We start from the raw sequence: 16,256 nt of genomic DNA on the forward strand, positions 1-16,256 counted from the left end.
CTACAAAGCAGCAAGATGCTGGCTGCATGTCCAGCTGTCGTCTCTAAGCTCTAGGAAAAGGGAGGATAGCATGCATGTGTCTCCAATAATCAAGGAAGCACAAAGCTTTATCACAAAGACTTCTGCATCTGTCTAACTGCCAGACTGAGAAGCTGAGTAGTTTTAGCACCCAGCCTCAACAGGAGAGTACTGAGTGCTGGATTCTTAAGACATTAAAGCCTATACAATTTGGCCCTTGTTGGCCCTTCCCTGGTCACGCCTGACTCCCACACAATACTCCAGCAATCTGTCTCCTTGGGATTCTCTTGACATACTGCATCTTCTGTTAAGTCCACGCACCTCATAAACTCTTCCTGCCATGTGCAGCTTCCTTCAACCTCTTTGGTCCTGATGCAGGAAAGTTTCCTCAGCATCCCAGCTCAACCTAGTGAGCTGCCCATCCCAAGTTTTACAATTACCCACATACAGTCAAGCTAAGGGGTGGCCAAGGACAGATCTTTGTATATTTGTACACCTTTCTCCTCTGTCAATGGTGCCCCTTGCTAAGCCTGTTTGGACTTTGATGGAAGCATTGTCTGTCCTTAGTCCCCATTTTTACCTCCTTTTGCAGGCTCAGACAAGAGTCAGGGCATGCTGGCCTTGTCCATCAGTCCCAATCGGCGATACCTCGCTATCTCCGAGACTGTGCAAGACAAACCCATCATCACTATTTATGAGCTGTCATCCATCCCTTGCCGGAAACGCAAAGTCCTGAATAATTTTGATTTCCAAGTTCAAAAGTTTACCAGCATGGCTTTTTCTCCAGACTCTAAATACCTGCTGACACAGACATCGCCTCCAGAGTCAAACCTCGTCTATTGGCTATGGGAAAAGCAGAAAGTCATGGCCGTTATTAAAGCTGATATTCAGAACAACCCCATCTACCAGGTACCTCCTAGCATGAGTGCCTTGCCCATTGTAAAGCAGTGGGTGCTGACTTCTTCTTAGTACTTGCCCTGTGCCACAGTGCTCACTTCTCCCATGCATTTTTTAAAATTGAGCTTCACAATAACCATACCAGGAATATGTGGTTACTATCCCAGCTTAGAGATGGGAGTTGAGCCCCTAAGAGACTAAGTAACTCATTCAAGGCTGCAGAAGTGGTGAAGAGGCACAACCAGCTGGCGCCCAACTTTGTCATTTGTCTTTTTTCCTCTGTCCCAGAACTACTTTCCAGGCACAGGTTAGACCCAGCTGTGCTGACTAAAACTGACTCTCCCTGGCTTTGGCCCCTTTGCAGTAGACTCCTGGGCAGTAAGAGGATTTCAGGAATGGCTTATAAAGTGGTAGGTTTAGGTTTTTATTTTGTTCGGGAGGGGCATTACTTTTGGTTTTGTAACAGGTTATGACCACATAGCTCAGTCTATCCATGAACTCACAGTCTTGCCTGCCTCTGCCTCCCAAGTGCTGGGATTCGAGGTGGATGTCAGCATGCCCAGCCAAAAAGGCAGATGTGTAGGAAAGTGCCACTGGAGTTAGTAGTGTGGAGAACAGAATTTTCTATTGTGGTTGAAGAGCAAAACGAAGACCCTTTAGGAAACTGGTTGGCTGTGTAGGAACCCCAACCCCTGTCCAGCATCCTAGACTCATGTTCAAACCTTCAGGAAGTCAGCTCATTCTGTGTTCAGAGACACCAGCTCATCAGAGCCTCAAGCATTCATCATATCAGTCTTCACCCAAAGGTTGATGTACGAGCCCAAACATCAACACTCACATCCATCTTCAGTACAGACATGAGTGTAGATCGACAAATCACAAAGGCAAGGAAGGAGCATTCCTTCTAGAAGGCTGTGTCATCCAGGCCACAGCTTCCCATGATGCCCTCTCAGAGCAGAGAACACCTCTGCAGTAGATCCAGTGAGCATTTCCTAGGTGCCCACTATGAACCCAGCCCTGGGGACACAGGGACTCAGCAGCAACATGCCCTCAAGCCACTGTCTGTCTAGTGCAGACAGCAGGTTAATTGCTATTAGTACATGTTGGGACAAGGGCTCTGGTGGGAGACCACATAATTCCTCCTGATGTGTGGTTTCTTCCCCATAGACAGGCCTCCATACACCGGGTCAACCCCATGTCTCTGTTTCTAGCCAAACTTCATTCCATTGCGCTGGAACAGAGTATAGCTCTGCTCATGAGGAGACACGTTGGTTCATGCCTGTAATCATAGCACAGGGGAAGTTGAAGCAGGAGGAGTAACCATTTAAAACCAGCCTAGGCTACACACAAACAAAAAAAATTTTTTTTGTTGATTGATAGTCCATTCTATAGACATAGATATGTATCTTTATCAAATATAGTATAAAATTTCATAGTTTTGTGATATGTACAAGCTGTGTAAAATGAGTATTAAATAATCTAGCAGTGAATACTTGCATCAAGATTCAGAGTATTCTCTTTTTTGTTTGTTTGTTTTTTTGTTTTTATCTTTTTACATTTTGCAGGTTAGCATCAATCCCCAGGATAATACTCAAGTGTGTATCACAGGAAGTGGAGTATTTAAACTTCTCCGTTTTGCTGAAGGAACTCTAAAGCAAACCAATTTCCAGAGGGGAGAATCCCCAAACTGCCTAGCCCACGCCTGGGTGTCTGATGACAGGATCATTGTTGGCACTGACACTGGCAGACTCTTTCTCTTTGAATCTGGAGATCAGCGTTGGGAGACAAGCATAGTGGTCAAGGAGCCTACTAGCTCCAGGAGCCTGGACATCATCCACGAGTCAGAGAGGTAACAGCCCTCTGCTGGGCTAGTGCACACCTGTGTTGTATTGCCAAAGTTATGTAAAATGGGCTTCTCCTGAGGCTGGAGAGGCTGTGCAGCAGGTAAGAGCACTTACTGCTCTTGCAGAGGATACAGGTTTGGTTCCCAGCACCTACATGATGCCACACAAAGATTCCAGGAGATGTAGTGCCGTCTTCTGGCTTCTGAGGGCACTACACACCCATGTAGTGCACTTAAATACATGCAAGCTGTAAAAGCAAACAAACCTTTTTTTAAGCCACTCACCACCACTGCACCTTGAAAACCAGCCGTACTGATTTCTTCCTTCACTTTTAGCATCCATCTGCATCCAAGCACAAACCTTAACGATTCCGACCATAGCCCACATACAAGTCTTTTTATTCTTGTGTCTAATCTCACCTTTACACACAGTTCACTGTGGCAGATTAATCTATCAAAATGGTAGATTTTCTTTTTCAAAAGCATGTTTTCTATGGATGGCTGTGTAATTTACCAATTTCAAGAAGTAAATGCCTTTGGAGCCCTTATAGTGTGTAAGGCCCTTGCTGTGATGTACTAGGAACTCGGACCCTCAGGCAGGGGCAGTTCAATGGGAGGCAACAATGAACAAAGAGGGGCAAGAAAATGGACTCTGTAGGCCTAACAGAAGGCTGTGTGATACGGGGGCAGGGAGGAGATTCAGGGAGGAGTGTTTGGCTTCATCCACAGTGCCACAGGAGTGGCCACAGTGGAATGTGCTGTGGGACGTGTCAGATTCTGCTGACATACTCATCTGAGTCCTGTCCTTCACAGAACATATCAGTATCATGCCAACTTTACAGACCAGGGACCAAGGCCCAAAGGAATTAAGTCACTTGCCTAAGATCTCAGCACTGCTCTGTGATGGGACTAGAATCCCATTTCCCTTCTCTCCGAGCTCAAAGCCCAAGCTCCCTGCCACCTGACACCCTGTGGATTCTTTCTCCTCCATAACTTCTGTTTACCCACAATCCCCTCCCCATGCCAGCCTCCTTATCTTGTGGCTTGTGTAAGGGCATCCTAAGGAATTCTCGATAGAATTGTTTCCCTCACTCCTAGTTACTGCTTACATTAGATAGTTCAGATTATCCTTTATATGCCACCATACTTTGGAATTTTATAATAGCATTTGACGAGGACACATGTCTACATCTTTTTATATGCACAGTATTTCAGTGGGTCCAGGACTCCCAGCCCAAAGGCCCTTTAGCTCAGGACAAGCAGCCCTGCCTCTCTCCTCTCCTGAAAAGGAACATCAGCTCTCATCTCTGGGCACCTCTCATGACCAGCGCATTTTCTTGCTAGTGGGTTCAGCCAGGTGCAGTGCCCTCTGTCTGTCCCCTGCCCCATCACCCAGACACACAGGATTCCTGTTTGCCCTGCAGGGCCTAGCTAAGAGCACTCGGTCTCTGTGATACCTGTGGTTAGTTCTTTGTGGCATGCCTAGTTGTCCCTTAACAGTCCCTAGGACATGAGCTCAAGACCTGAAGCTTCCCACTGAGATCATCTGTCGTTTCAAAGAGCCATTATAACTCTCAATCAAAATTTATGGACAGGTGTAACTATTTGTTGTATTAAGTGACTGAATGGAAAGAGAAACCTGGGTTCAAATGCCAGCCCAGCTGGGGTTGCGTGAACCTAGTAAACTTCATCTTCTGAACAACTTATTCCTAAACAAAGTAAGAATCACCACCCTGGGTCTGGCGAGCATTCCCGCTGTGCTCCAAGTAGAGTTCCAAGCAGCACTTGGCTACAGGAAAGGAGACCAGTGGGTCGCATTGCTCTCAGTCAGACACCCTCAGCCCACCCCAGAGCAGACAGGCTCTCATTATGTGTCTGCCTACTGTGCTGGAACTCAGTAACTAGACCAGGCTGGCCTTGAACTCAACAGTGAGCCACCTGCCTCAGCTTCTCATGTCCTGGAATTAATTTTGCACCTCTCTCTCTCTCTCTCTCTCTCTCTCTCTCTCTCTCTCTCTCTCTCTCTCCCCCCTCCAGAATTTCTTCTCCTTAAGACTGTCTCCTAAAATATTCTGTTTTCTTTCCTTTTCCAGCCTGGTCGAGTTCCCACCACCCAGCTCCCCGGCCTCCTCTATTGAGCAGATCACGACAACCACTTACACCCAACAACAGACCATGCCCCAGGTGTTTGCCATTGCAGCCTATTCAAAGGGCTTTGCCTGCTCTGCGGGTCCTGGAAGAGTGCTGCTGTTTGAGAAGGTGGAGGAGAAGGACTTTTACCGGGAAAGCAGGGAAATCCGGGTAAGGGGAGCAGGAAGGGGAAAGCAAATGGGGTCCTTAGGGGTGTCTTTCTGCATAGCTGTGACAGAGCATTTACCAGGAAGGACTGAGCAGAAACAGAGAACCCGGCCCTCAGAAATTTAGAAGCCTGTAAACTGGATTGGGATTTCAATGTAGCACAATCTGGATTTGAGTCCTGTGGGGAAATGTGGTCAGGTCCACTCCCTCCCTGAACCTGGTGTCCCACAACCCTTCCATTATTATAACCATGATATTAATCAAACTTCCCAGCATACATATTTGTGGAATAAATGGTACAGAAATGATCTGGGCCAGCAGGTTGTTCTTCAATGACAGGGACCTGAGTGGGGAGGAGCAGATGAGAAAGAGGACAGGAACGTTTGGGATGAAGAGGTCTTACACTGATGCCTCATGTAAGCAAGTTTGTTAAGAAATACAGCATCTTACATACAGCTTACAGGGGGAAAGGGGACAGAGTCACCAGAAAACTATCATGCAATGGGGGGAAGTCAGCAGGACGCTAATCAAGCCATGTTGCACAAGGGGAACACGGGATGTCTCAAATGCATCACAGACCAAGCACTCAGTGGCCTTGGGACTGATAAACCACAGCCCTTCAAGGGGAAAAGATCAAGTTCTCGGGACCCAGAAAAATGCAGTTTCCCGAGACCCTGGCCCCAGCCATTACTGGCCTTGGCCAGCATGCACCTGGTTTTAGACAAGGAACAAGTTATTTTTCCATACATCAGGGTCCCAGAGAAAGTCTCAGACTATCCCAGCCCTAGGAACAGATAGAAGACAACAGCTTGGAAAAGAATCCAGGAGACTCCTTGGTGTTTAATGCTATTCTTGAGGGATTAAAGAAAATGAATGATACTTGACAGGAGGGTATAAACCAGGAACTCCAGGTGGATACAGCAGCTTAAGCAGAGGCACCATGGCAGCCCAGGGGAGGCAATGGTGTGTTTAGAACAAAGCCTGCTGCCCAGTACAGAGGGACCTCATGACACTTGAAAGGAAAAGAGGAACATTGTGACCAGTGTAACAAATGGTGGTCTAGAACATACTTAGGTGGCCCACAAGGCTCTGGGGTAGAAAGGAGTTATGTTTAAGAGCAGTTGCTCTCCCAGTGTCAGACATGACTCTGTGGCACTGGCTGAGACGAGCTGTTGTGCCTGCCAATGAACACTGTGTTTCTCTGTTTGTAACATAACTTGATAACCCCGCCATGAGAGGTGAAGTTGGAAGAGATGAGACTGGAGGCTTTGTAGATCCCCTCACAAACGCTCGCTCGGAACTCAGGGATCAAAGAATGGCAATGGCCACATGGCTGGAACCAGGAATTGCTGGAGAGCTTTTCGATTAGAGCGGCCCAAAGGTAGCGAGGCCTAAGATCTGAGCAGTGGGTGTCAGGGGCCAGGGGAAGAGAGGGTGTCTTTGGAAAGACTAATTCTAGGTAAAGGTGGGAGAAGTGTTGTCAAAGAACATCCAGGAATGATACCCAGGCTTTGGAGTGGGGCGCCTGAGAAAGAGGCCAGGAATAGGGAACTGGAGAAGAGCGAAGAGTGGGGGATAAGGCACAGCCAGACTCAGCGGGAGTTTACTTTGCCTTGTCTGTTGGTTTGCTTATTTGTTTAGCAGATACGTATCAAATGTTGACTGAGCCTGGCAGGCTCAGCGTTGGGGGCTGGACACACACAATGGGGACATCAACATGTAAGAGCCACAGCTCAGGACTCAACAAGCAAGAGAGGCAAAAATGAAAGGGTGACAGATGAAAATCATCACAAAGAATGGACTCTCTCCAAGGAAGGTGGCATTTGGTCAGAAATCAGAGCTAAGAAAAGCAGCTAGGAGCGTGGGCTTGGACACTGGCAGGAAAGTCAGTGTTTCCCATGTCCTGACTGCTGTCTAGTCCCTGGCACCCTGCTCCCACTGTCTCAGGTATCTGTCAGTTACAACTGTAGGCACTACCACTGCTTTCACTGAAGCCCCTATGTTAGGGGAGAATCACTAAAAGATAAAAAACATAGAGAAAAAAGTTGGGGGCTGGAGAGATGGCTCAGTAGCTCAAGCTCTTGCTGTTTGAGACGGAGGACAGGCTGGTACAGTGTGTGCATCCATAACCCTGAACTGAGGGAAGAGACCAGAGACAGTTGAATCCTGAGAGGAGGTTGGCCAGACAGTCTAGCCAGTCAGTGAGCTCTGGGTTCAGTGAGAGACTCTACCTCAAAAACCACGGTAGAGATCAATAGAGGAGGACCCAGGATCAACCTCTGCCCGTCATACATGTGAACACATTGGTGCACACACATACATGAACATGTACATATACAGACCTCCAAATATACAAAGAAAAAAAGGAAGTGAGGGGGAGGAGGAGGAGGAAACGGGAAGGAGAATAAAGAAGGCTGAAGGGTCCGTCTTCATTTACTTCCTCATTCAACACACATGTGTTGTGCACTTACCATGGGGACAGATCCTGTGCTTGGTGGCTGAGACAGTGGAGTCAGCTGTGACACTCTTCTCTGCAGGAACTTACTGTGTTAGGAGAACAGGGACCCATCCTTTACTGCATCCATCGATTCACTGCGTGCCTGCTACATTCCAGGCCCGTGTGCACACACTGGGGCATATCTTTGGAACAGCGTGGACAGGCTCCTCAGCCCACAGCTCCCATTCTGCTTTGCATAGTGTGAAGAGTGTGACAAGATGGGGCTCCCAAGGGCTACTGGTACATTTTGGAGCTATCTGTCTCCTTATCCCAGGATGCTCAGGGAAGGCTTGCTGGTAGGCTTACTTGTTTGGCCATGTGAAGGAGGGTCGGCCTGTGTACATAGACATGACACCAACAGTGTCCCAGACCCCAGGGACTCACCGAGTATAGAAATACCAAGGAGATGGGACTGGGTGGAGGCTCTGGCTTTGGGGACAAGCAGATCCCCATCTTTCTGAACATTTGTCAGGCAATGGCACAGGGGGAGCCAGACTCTAAAAAGTGGTTGTCAACCTTCCTAATGCTTCCTAACAGTTCCTCATGTGGTGGTGACACCCCCCCCCCACCTAGCCATAAAATTAATTCTTTGCTACTTCATAGCTGTAAATCTGCTAATGTTGTGAACCGTAATGTGAATATGTGATATGCAACCCCCTTGAGGGGGGGAGGGGGAGATCCACGGGTTGAGAACCACTACTCTAAGAAACCAAGGCCAAAGCAGATGGCAAGGATGCAGAAATGGTGCATGCAGGCTGGCCCATCAACATCTTTGGTCACTAACAGAAGCTAATAGAAGGGGAAAGAAAATCTAATTTTCTTATGTCTCATTGGGAACGATAGCTCCTCTCCAAGCCTGCTGTTGGCAATAACCCTTTTTCCCCATTTGTAGAGGGACCACCACCTCCCTTCCTTTTTTTGTTTGTTGTTGTTGTTGTTGTTGTTGTTGTTGTTGTTGTTTTTCGAGACAGGGTTTCTCTGTGTAGCCCTGGCTGTCCTGGAACTCACTCTGTAGACCAGGCTGGCCTCAAACTCAGAAATCCGCCTGCCTCTGCCTCCCAAGTGCTGGGATTAAAGGCGTGCGCCACCACCGCCCGGCTGACCACCTCCCTTCCAATGCCCTGAAGTACACACAGGTGTTCTGGGTGCCAAGAGGCCAAGAGAGCCCACGCACTGGGCTTCCATGCTGGCTTTAAATGAATATGCTTGTTATGGAGTTCACACTGAGATGCCTGGTCTACTCATTCCCACATATGTGGTCGTCTAACTCTTCAGATGCTACTAGCTGCAAAATGAACTCTTTAAAACCAGCAGAAACAGAGGCGGACCAGCCCTCCCTTCTCCAGACATGAGCACGATGTGCTCAGGAGTCTGCGAGCTAAGAGTGCCCCTGAGACCCCTGTAGCCATGGACACGCTGGCAGGGTGGGACCCTGACTGAGAATGACTGATGGCTGTTTTATACCTTGGGCAGATCCCTATCGACCAACAAAGCAATGACCCGAGTCAGTCAGACAAACAGGATGTTCTGTGCCTGTGCTTCAGCCCATCAGAAGAAACCCTGGTCGCCAGCACCAGTAAGAATCAACTCTACTCCATCACCATGTCCCTGACAGAGATCAGCAAGGTAAGCCTCCCCCAAGGGCATCAGCCCCCTTCCGGTTCAAGGCTGGGATGCCCATCCAAGGGCTGCTCACCACGTGGGTAGACATTCATGCACAGCTTGGTACAGTTTGGGCACCCTATTCATACAAGCAAACAGAAAAGCTGAGCATGAGGAAGCAGTCGTCGGGGTGGGGGTGGGGTGGGAGTGCCACCTTGACGTTGCCTATCAAATTCCAACCCCACATCCCACCATGAGTTGTATCTCGGGGAACCGAATCTACTCCCATCCCTGTTCACATCCCAAAGGTGGAGATATAAAAATCTCTGTGGTGCCAGGCATTGGTGGCGCACGCCTTTAATCCCAGCACTTGGGAGGCAGAGGCAGGCGGATTTCTGAGTTTGAGGCCAGCCTGGTCTACAGAGTGAGTTCCAGGACAGCCAGGGCTACACAGAGAAACCCTGTCTCAAAAACAAACAAACAAACAAAAATCTTTGTGGTTGCTTTTTTGGCTTGTTTTGAAATTGCAAAAGAGACTACCATAAAACACTCCAGGCAACTTAACAAAATGCACACTGTTCGCTGCACACTTCACTAAGAGATGTTTCAGACCTGTGCCCCTAGCAGCATGGATTCAGACATAATAAAGTGAAGACAGTGGACCACCTACAGTCACAGTCAAGGATTTTAACATATCCTTTTAAGTCATACTTTGGGGGGGGGGGGGGTTGATTATTGCTATTGAGACAGGGACTCATGCAGCCCTAATAGCTAAGAATGACCTTGAACTTCTGACCTTCATGCCTCTCCCTCATCACCTTTCCCCATTCATACCATGGTTGGGATCAAACCCAGGGTTTCAAGTGCATGCTAGGCATGCACTCTACCAACTGAGCTACACCTCCAGCCCAGTGGTGGTTTATAGTAGCCTCGTTATTCAGAGTTGAAAACCGCAGAATACTGCGGTTAATTATGAAATATACTCATCACCTCATCAAGAAAACAGCCCATACCCTTTAACTGTCATCCCTCACCCACCCTCCCACCTCAACACTAAGCAAACACTAATCTATTTTATAGATTATAGATTTGCTTATTCTTTGTACTTTTTATAAAAGAAATGATACAGTATGTAGACTTTGATGACTGGCTTCTTTGATGTAACAAGCTTTCATAAAGGCTCAGCTACTCCTTAGCATGTATCAGCACTTCATAACCTTCCCATGACCAAATAATAGTCCAGTGTATTATTCCAACATACCACATTTTGTTTATGTGCAAATCAATTTGAGTCATTCAAGTTATCTCTATTTTTTTGATGTTATGAATATCATTGCTGTGGATACTTTCATACCAGTTTCTGTTTTTGTTTTACTTCTCTTTCTAATAGTGGAAATACTGGCTACCTGATGTCTTTGTTAGGGTTTTATTGCTGTGAAGAGACACCATTACCACTACAACTCTAATAAAGGAAAGAATTTCACTGGGACTGGCTTACAGTTCAGAGGTTTAGTCCATTATCATCATGGCAGGAACCATGGAAGTATAGAGCAGACATGGTACTGGAGAAGGAGCTGAGAGTTCTACATCTTGATCCACGGGCAGCAGAATGAGAACTTATGAGACCTCAAAGCCCACCCCCTAGTCATGCACCTCCTCCAACAAGGCCACACCCACTCCAAGCCACACCTCCTAATAGTGCAGCCCCCTGTGGGTCTATGGGGGCTATTTTCTTTCAAACCACCACACTTGGTCACTCCATGTTGGGCATTTGAAAAACTGCTTAAATTCCAAGAGGCAGTATTGTGAGGGTTCAGGTTTCCCTTTATCCTTATGGACACTTGTGATGATCTGACTTTTTGGTTACAGCCATTCCAGAAGTTGAACAGTGGTATCTCACGATCATCATTTCAATTTGCGTTTCCCTGGTGGCCATAATAGCAGCATCTCTTCAGGGGCTTTTTCCCCCGCATCTGTCCATCTTCTTGGAAGAAATTCTAGTCAGATCTATCTATATCAAATGTATCTTTTACTTCTGTGCTGTCTTTTTACTACTGGAGTCTACGAGTTGTGTGTTATAGGCATGACTCTGTCATGGACTCCTGCCTCAGCCTCTCAAGTGCTGGGGTTATTGGTGTGCACCATCACTTCTAGAATCTTCTCACTTTCTTGGTAGTTTATAAAAGCTCCCATTTTAATGAAGGCCAATTGGTCCACTTTTCTTCTAGACATTATCCTTATAGCACATGTTTAAGGATCCTCACCACAGCTTTGGGTGATGAAAATTTAACCCTGTGCTTAAGAGTGTTATGGTATTAGCTCTTAGACTTAATTCTCTGATCTATTTTGAGTTTGTGTGTGTGACATGGAATATGGGACCTGTGGTGGCTTGAATAAAAATGGCCCCCAAAGGCTCACAAAGAATGGTATTGTATTGGGAGGTGTGGCCTTGGTGGAGAAAGCGAGTCACTGTGGGTGAGTGTGGGTTTCCAGAAGCCTAAGCCAGGCCCGGTGTCACTCTCTCCTCCTGCTGCCTGTCAATCAAGATATAGACTGCTCAGCCACCTTTCCAGCACCGTGTCTGCCTGCATGCTGCCAAACCTCCTGCCAATGTAAACTTCTGAACTAAGCCATGCCTAGCTAAAGTCTTTCCTTTATGAGACTTTCTGTGTCATGGTGTCTCCTCACAGCAATAGAAACCCTAAAACAGGACCAAAATATATCCTTGCACATGCAGATGTGCAATTAATCCAGCACCATTTGTCAAAGGATTATTCTTCATTGGATGGTCCTGGTTCTATTAGATGGTGGACTCCGTTGGCACACAGGTTTGTTTCTGGAGTCTTAATTCTAATCTTTCTGGTATTGCTAGGATGGATGTTCAACTGATGTCTGACTGTCTGTCTCTCTGTCTGTCAATGTTCACTTCTTCAACTTTTTGTTACCTTCTCTCTGTTTGTCTTAACCCTTGTGGGAAGTAGGCTGTTGAAATCTTCAGGTCTTGGAGTTGAAGTACCTGCCGTTCCCGCCCACCAGCCCCCCATCCAGTGAAGTTTTTTACTTCCTGTCTTGGTGCTGTGTTGTTAGGCATGCACATGTTTATAACATACCACCTCCCTGATGGAGTGACCCTTTTATCATCACAAAATACAACTCTGTTCCTACTAATATTCTGCTTTGAAAGCTACTTTCTCTGATGTTACTGTGGGGGAGTCCAGCATTCCCGTGGTTGCTGTTTGCATGAGTCATCTTTTTAAATCCTTTTCAATACATTTGAGCTTTCATTCTAAAATACACTTCCCATACAAAGCTCGAAATTGGGACGTTTATGCCTGTTTAGGTTTGAAACAGGTAGGGATTGGATCTAGGTCTTCACACATGCTTGGCCACTGAGCGTGCTTCTAGCCTGGGTCTTGCCCAGTTAGTGCTACTACTGGTGTAGTTGGGCTGGCATCTGTACATTAGTTGCTTGCCAGTGAGACCACATAACTGACAGAAAGCAAATTGGGCAAGGAAGGAGTTGTTTGGGTTCACGGTTTGACAGTACAGCTTATTGTGGAGGAGAAGCCTTGATGTCAGAAATAGCTTAGGCTGTGCCAGCAGGAGCCAAGGCTGCCTGCTCACATCTCTGTGGATCAGGAGAAACTGAGCAAATACAAGAAGCAAGGGCAGGGCAGTAGCACCCCTACCCATCTTCCACTAGGAAGGCTCCACATTCCAAAAGGTCTACACAGTTGAAAGAAAGTGTTACTAGTTGGGACCAAGTGTACAAACACATGATCCTATGGGAAACATTTCACATCCAGACTGTGAGGTTTGAAAAAAGAAAATACATAGTACGAGGTAGGTATCATGGAAATTCAAAAAGTAAATGCATTCCAGGACATCAGCAGGCCATAGAGGTCCCTGGCCACGGATTCTGAGGGAGACCAGTGAGCTTGCTGGACTGGCTCCCTGACATTCCACAACTACTAAGCCTACAGGAAAAGAGATGATTCCCTTGGGGGTGGAGGGAAGTGGGGAGGTGAGAAGGGAGGTGAGAGTATGTTTAAAAGCTAGTATTACCTGTGAGCTAGTAGAAACACTGTTGCCAAACATTGAGGGCAAAGGAGTAACAGCTGTGAGGTGTCTCTGTCTTAGACAGGAAAGCAGAAGGGAGGGTGGACATAAATACAGGAATTCTCATCTCATCCTTTGTCTTGGTTTCAGAACAAACCTAGCATGTGTTCACCTCTTTCTTTTTTGTTGGGGGGGTTGGTTTTTCAAGACAGGGTTTCTCTGTATAGCCCTGGCTGTCCTGGAACTCATTCTGTAGACCAGGCTGGCCTCAAAGTCAGAAATCCGCCTGCCTCTGCCTCCCAAGTGCTGGGATTAAAGGCGTGCGCCACCACCGCCCAGCTTGTTCACCTCTTTCAGTTTCCCAACTGTCACTCTCCTCTGTCACTAAATAAAATGCCTCAGATGATAGACCATTTGTAACACCCAAAAGACCACCCACCCAGTGCTCAGGTGCTAATGGTTTTCACATAATTTGAAAAGTCTCTATGGACAGAAATTTGGCATTGTTTATTAAGACACCTAAAAAGACATTCATAGCATTTACCCAGAATTCCACATCCAGAAACTTATCCTAAGGAAGTAATGAGAGATAAACAAAGACATGTGTAAGGACACTCAGTCTGCAGTGTTATTCTCAAATAACAAAGTTAGAAGCCACATAAATGTTCCCACAGAGGAGGACTGGTTAAAGCCTAGGATGATAGACTTGTGTCGCCATTAAATTAATAAATTTTTAAAGTTGTATTTAATGATTATTTGTTTGTTTTGTGTATGGTTAAGTTTTGCCTGTGTGTGTGTCTGTATACCATGTGTGCATGCCTGGTACTGTAAGAGACCAGAAGAGAGCATCAGAGTCCCTGGAATTAAAGTTACAGACCATTGAAAGATACCATGTGGGTGCTCGGACACAAATCTGGGTCCTCTGGGAAAGCAGCCAGTGGTTGTAACCACTGAGCCATCTCTCCAGCCCCTAAAATAACATAGGTAGGTAGGTAGGTAGGTAGATTATAATATATAATATATATAATATTTATATATGTATAATATTTAGTTATTATTAAAGATTTTATACAACAAATCTTGATCATATTCACCTCCCAGTTTTTCTCCCAGATCTGTCCCCTGCATCCCCCTTCCTGTCACACACCCTGGTCCTCTGACTCTTATAGTCTTTCTGCCCCCTTTTCTGGGATGGCCCCTGAGTCTTTGGTGTGGGAGATGTATTGTAGATGTATCAGCTGAGAGTGGGCACACTGAGGTCAGCTGTTCTCTGCACTTTGACCATTGCGGATTTCTGCAATGTTCTCCAGTGTCTGCAAAAAAGAAGCTTCTCTGACGATGGTGAGAGCTGCCCTTACCTGTGTGTATAAGGATAACTACTTAGAATACAGTTAGAGGTTATACCGGCTTAGGAAAAAAAAATGGGCTGTAGTAGGTTCTCCTGTAGGTTCCATGGCCTCACCAGTATACTGCTTCAGGAAACCCACGCGTAACATTGAGACACTTTGCCATAGCATGAGTTCTGTATGCACAGGCTAATAAAGGGCCAGGTACTAATGCCTGCTGAAGGTCACAGTCGGCCTTTTGCTTACCCTGCTGGATCTCATTCTGTGTGGTTTCTCCAGGGAGAGGCTGCCCACTTCGAGTACCTGCTGTACCCACTGCACTCAGCATCCATCACCGGTCTAGCTACCTGCATCCGAAAACCCCTCATTGCAACTTGTTCTCTGGATCGCTCTGTCCGCATCTGGAATTATGAATCAAAGTAAGGAGAAAAAGGCTCTACTGCTATCGTGTGCTCAGAAAGTCAGTCGGTTAAGTCTGTTTATGCAAAGTGTTTTAATTTAATAAGGTTTGCAATCCAACAACCTAGATGCTTTCATCTGGAAAAGCCTTTTACTAAAAACCAGATTAGTCAGCAGCCTCTCAGTCTTGCAAGAACTAGAAAATTACTTTCTGGTTTATTAAATGCTTTGCTATACGCCAGACACTATGCCAGACTATAGAACCATAGAGGTGAGCACCCCACAATAGCTCGCCTTCTGTTAATATCTTTGTCTCTCCAGCCCTCCTGAGCCTTCCCTTTCCCCAGTCCCCCCTGCTCCAGGGACCTCTCTAGACCTTTGGCTCCTTCTCTTTTTCCACATCCCTGTCCCAGCCACCCTTAGCTCCCCACCAGTTATAGTCTTCCGGTACAGCTTCCATTACGATCTCTAAACGCAGACTGGACCTATATTCCTCTTTACTCTTATGTATACAAGGGGCTGCTGGCAGATACTGTTTGTAGACAGAGTCCTTGGGATGCTTGGGCTCTCAGCAGGGCTATGCGGTCATCACTGGCCAGCGTTTCCACCAGTTTCCCTATGGGCTGTACTCAGTGCTGACCATTATCTTTAATCAGAATCCAGAACACAGTAATCACACACAATGAAATAACTCAGACACACAAAAGCAAATGAAATAGGGGACTGGAGAGGGCTGGGGGCTCAGCTCATAACTCAGTAGCTGGCTTTTCTCACAGCACATTGGAGTTATATAAGGAATACCAAGAAGAGGCCTACACAGTCAGCCTCCACCCCTCTGGACACTACATTGTGGTGGGGTTTGCTGACAAACTGCGCCTTATGAATCTGCTCATTGATGACATCCGTGCTTTCAAAGAATATTCTGTCAGAGGATGCAAAGAGGTAAAGACTGTGGGACCTAAGTCTGTCTTGTGGGGCCCTCGTGATGTAAAACAGCAGCCAGAGTACCTGTCACCAGACTCATGAAGTACATGGTTCTGTCCGTGATTTTATTTGTTTACTTATTCATTCTTCTCTTTAAAAAAAAATCATTTATTTTTACTTTATGTGCATTGGTGATTTGCCTGTATTCGTGTCAGTGTGAGGGTGTCAGATCCCCTCAAGCTGCCATGTGGTTGCTGGGAATTGATCCTGGGTCCTCTACAAGAGCAGCCAGTGCTGACCACTGAGCAATCACTCCAGCCCCTGTCCATGCTTTTCAACACCCCCAAAACCATTTCACTGGACCTAGGGCTTT

General features: G+C 46.6%; 1 protein-coding gene across 5 annotated transcripts in view; it reads left to right on the top strand.

Annotated features, from left to right (window-relative positions):
* Cfap57 (cilia and flagella associated protein 57) overlaps positions 1-16,256 on the top strand; it is a 68,881-nt gene that overhangs the window by 7,796 nt on the left and 44,829 nt on the right. For 3 of the 5 annotated variants that reach the window (XM_034503723.2, XM_076934322.1, XM_076934319.1), the window contains exons 3-8: positions 611-927; positions 2,481-2,764; positions 4,852-5,059; positions 9,027-9,179; positions 14,840-14,979; positions 15,736-15,901. In XM_034503723.2, coding sequence (XP_034359614.1) covers positions 611-927; positions 2,481-2,764; positions 4,852-5,059; positions 9,027-9,179; positions 14,840-14,979; positions 15,736-15,901 — 1,268 coding nt within the window. The remainder of the gene's footprint in view (positions 1-610; positions 928-2,480; positions 2,765-4,851; positions 5,060-9,026; positions 9,180-14,839; positions 14,980-15,735; positions 15,902-16,256) is intronic. The other 2 variants (XM_076934320.1, XM_076934321.1) reach the window with 2 other exon arrangements.

The sequence above is a fragment of the Arvicanthis niloticus genome, chromosome 5, assembly GCF_011762505.2.
Source record: "Arvicanthis niloticus isolate mArvNil1 chromosome 5, mArvNil1.pat.X, whole genome shotgun sequence".
Taxonomy (NCBI): Eukaryota; Metazoa; Chordata; class Mammalia; order Rodentia; family Muridae; genus Arvicanthis; species Arvicanthis niloticus.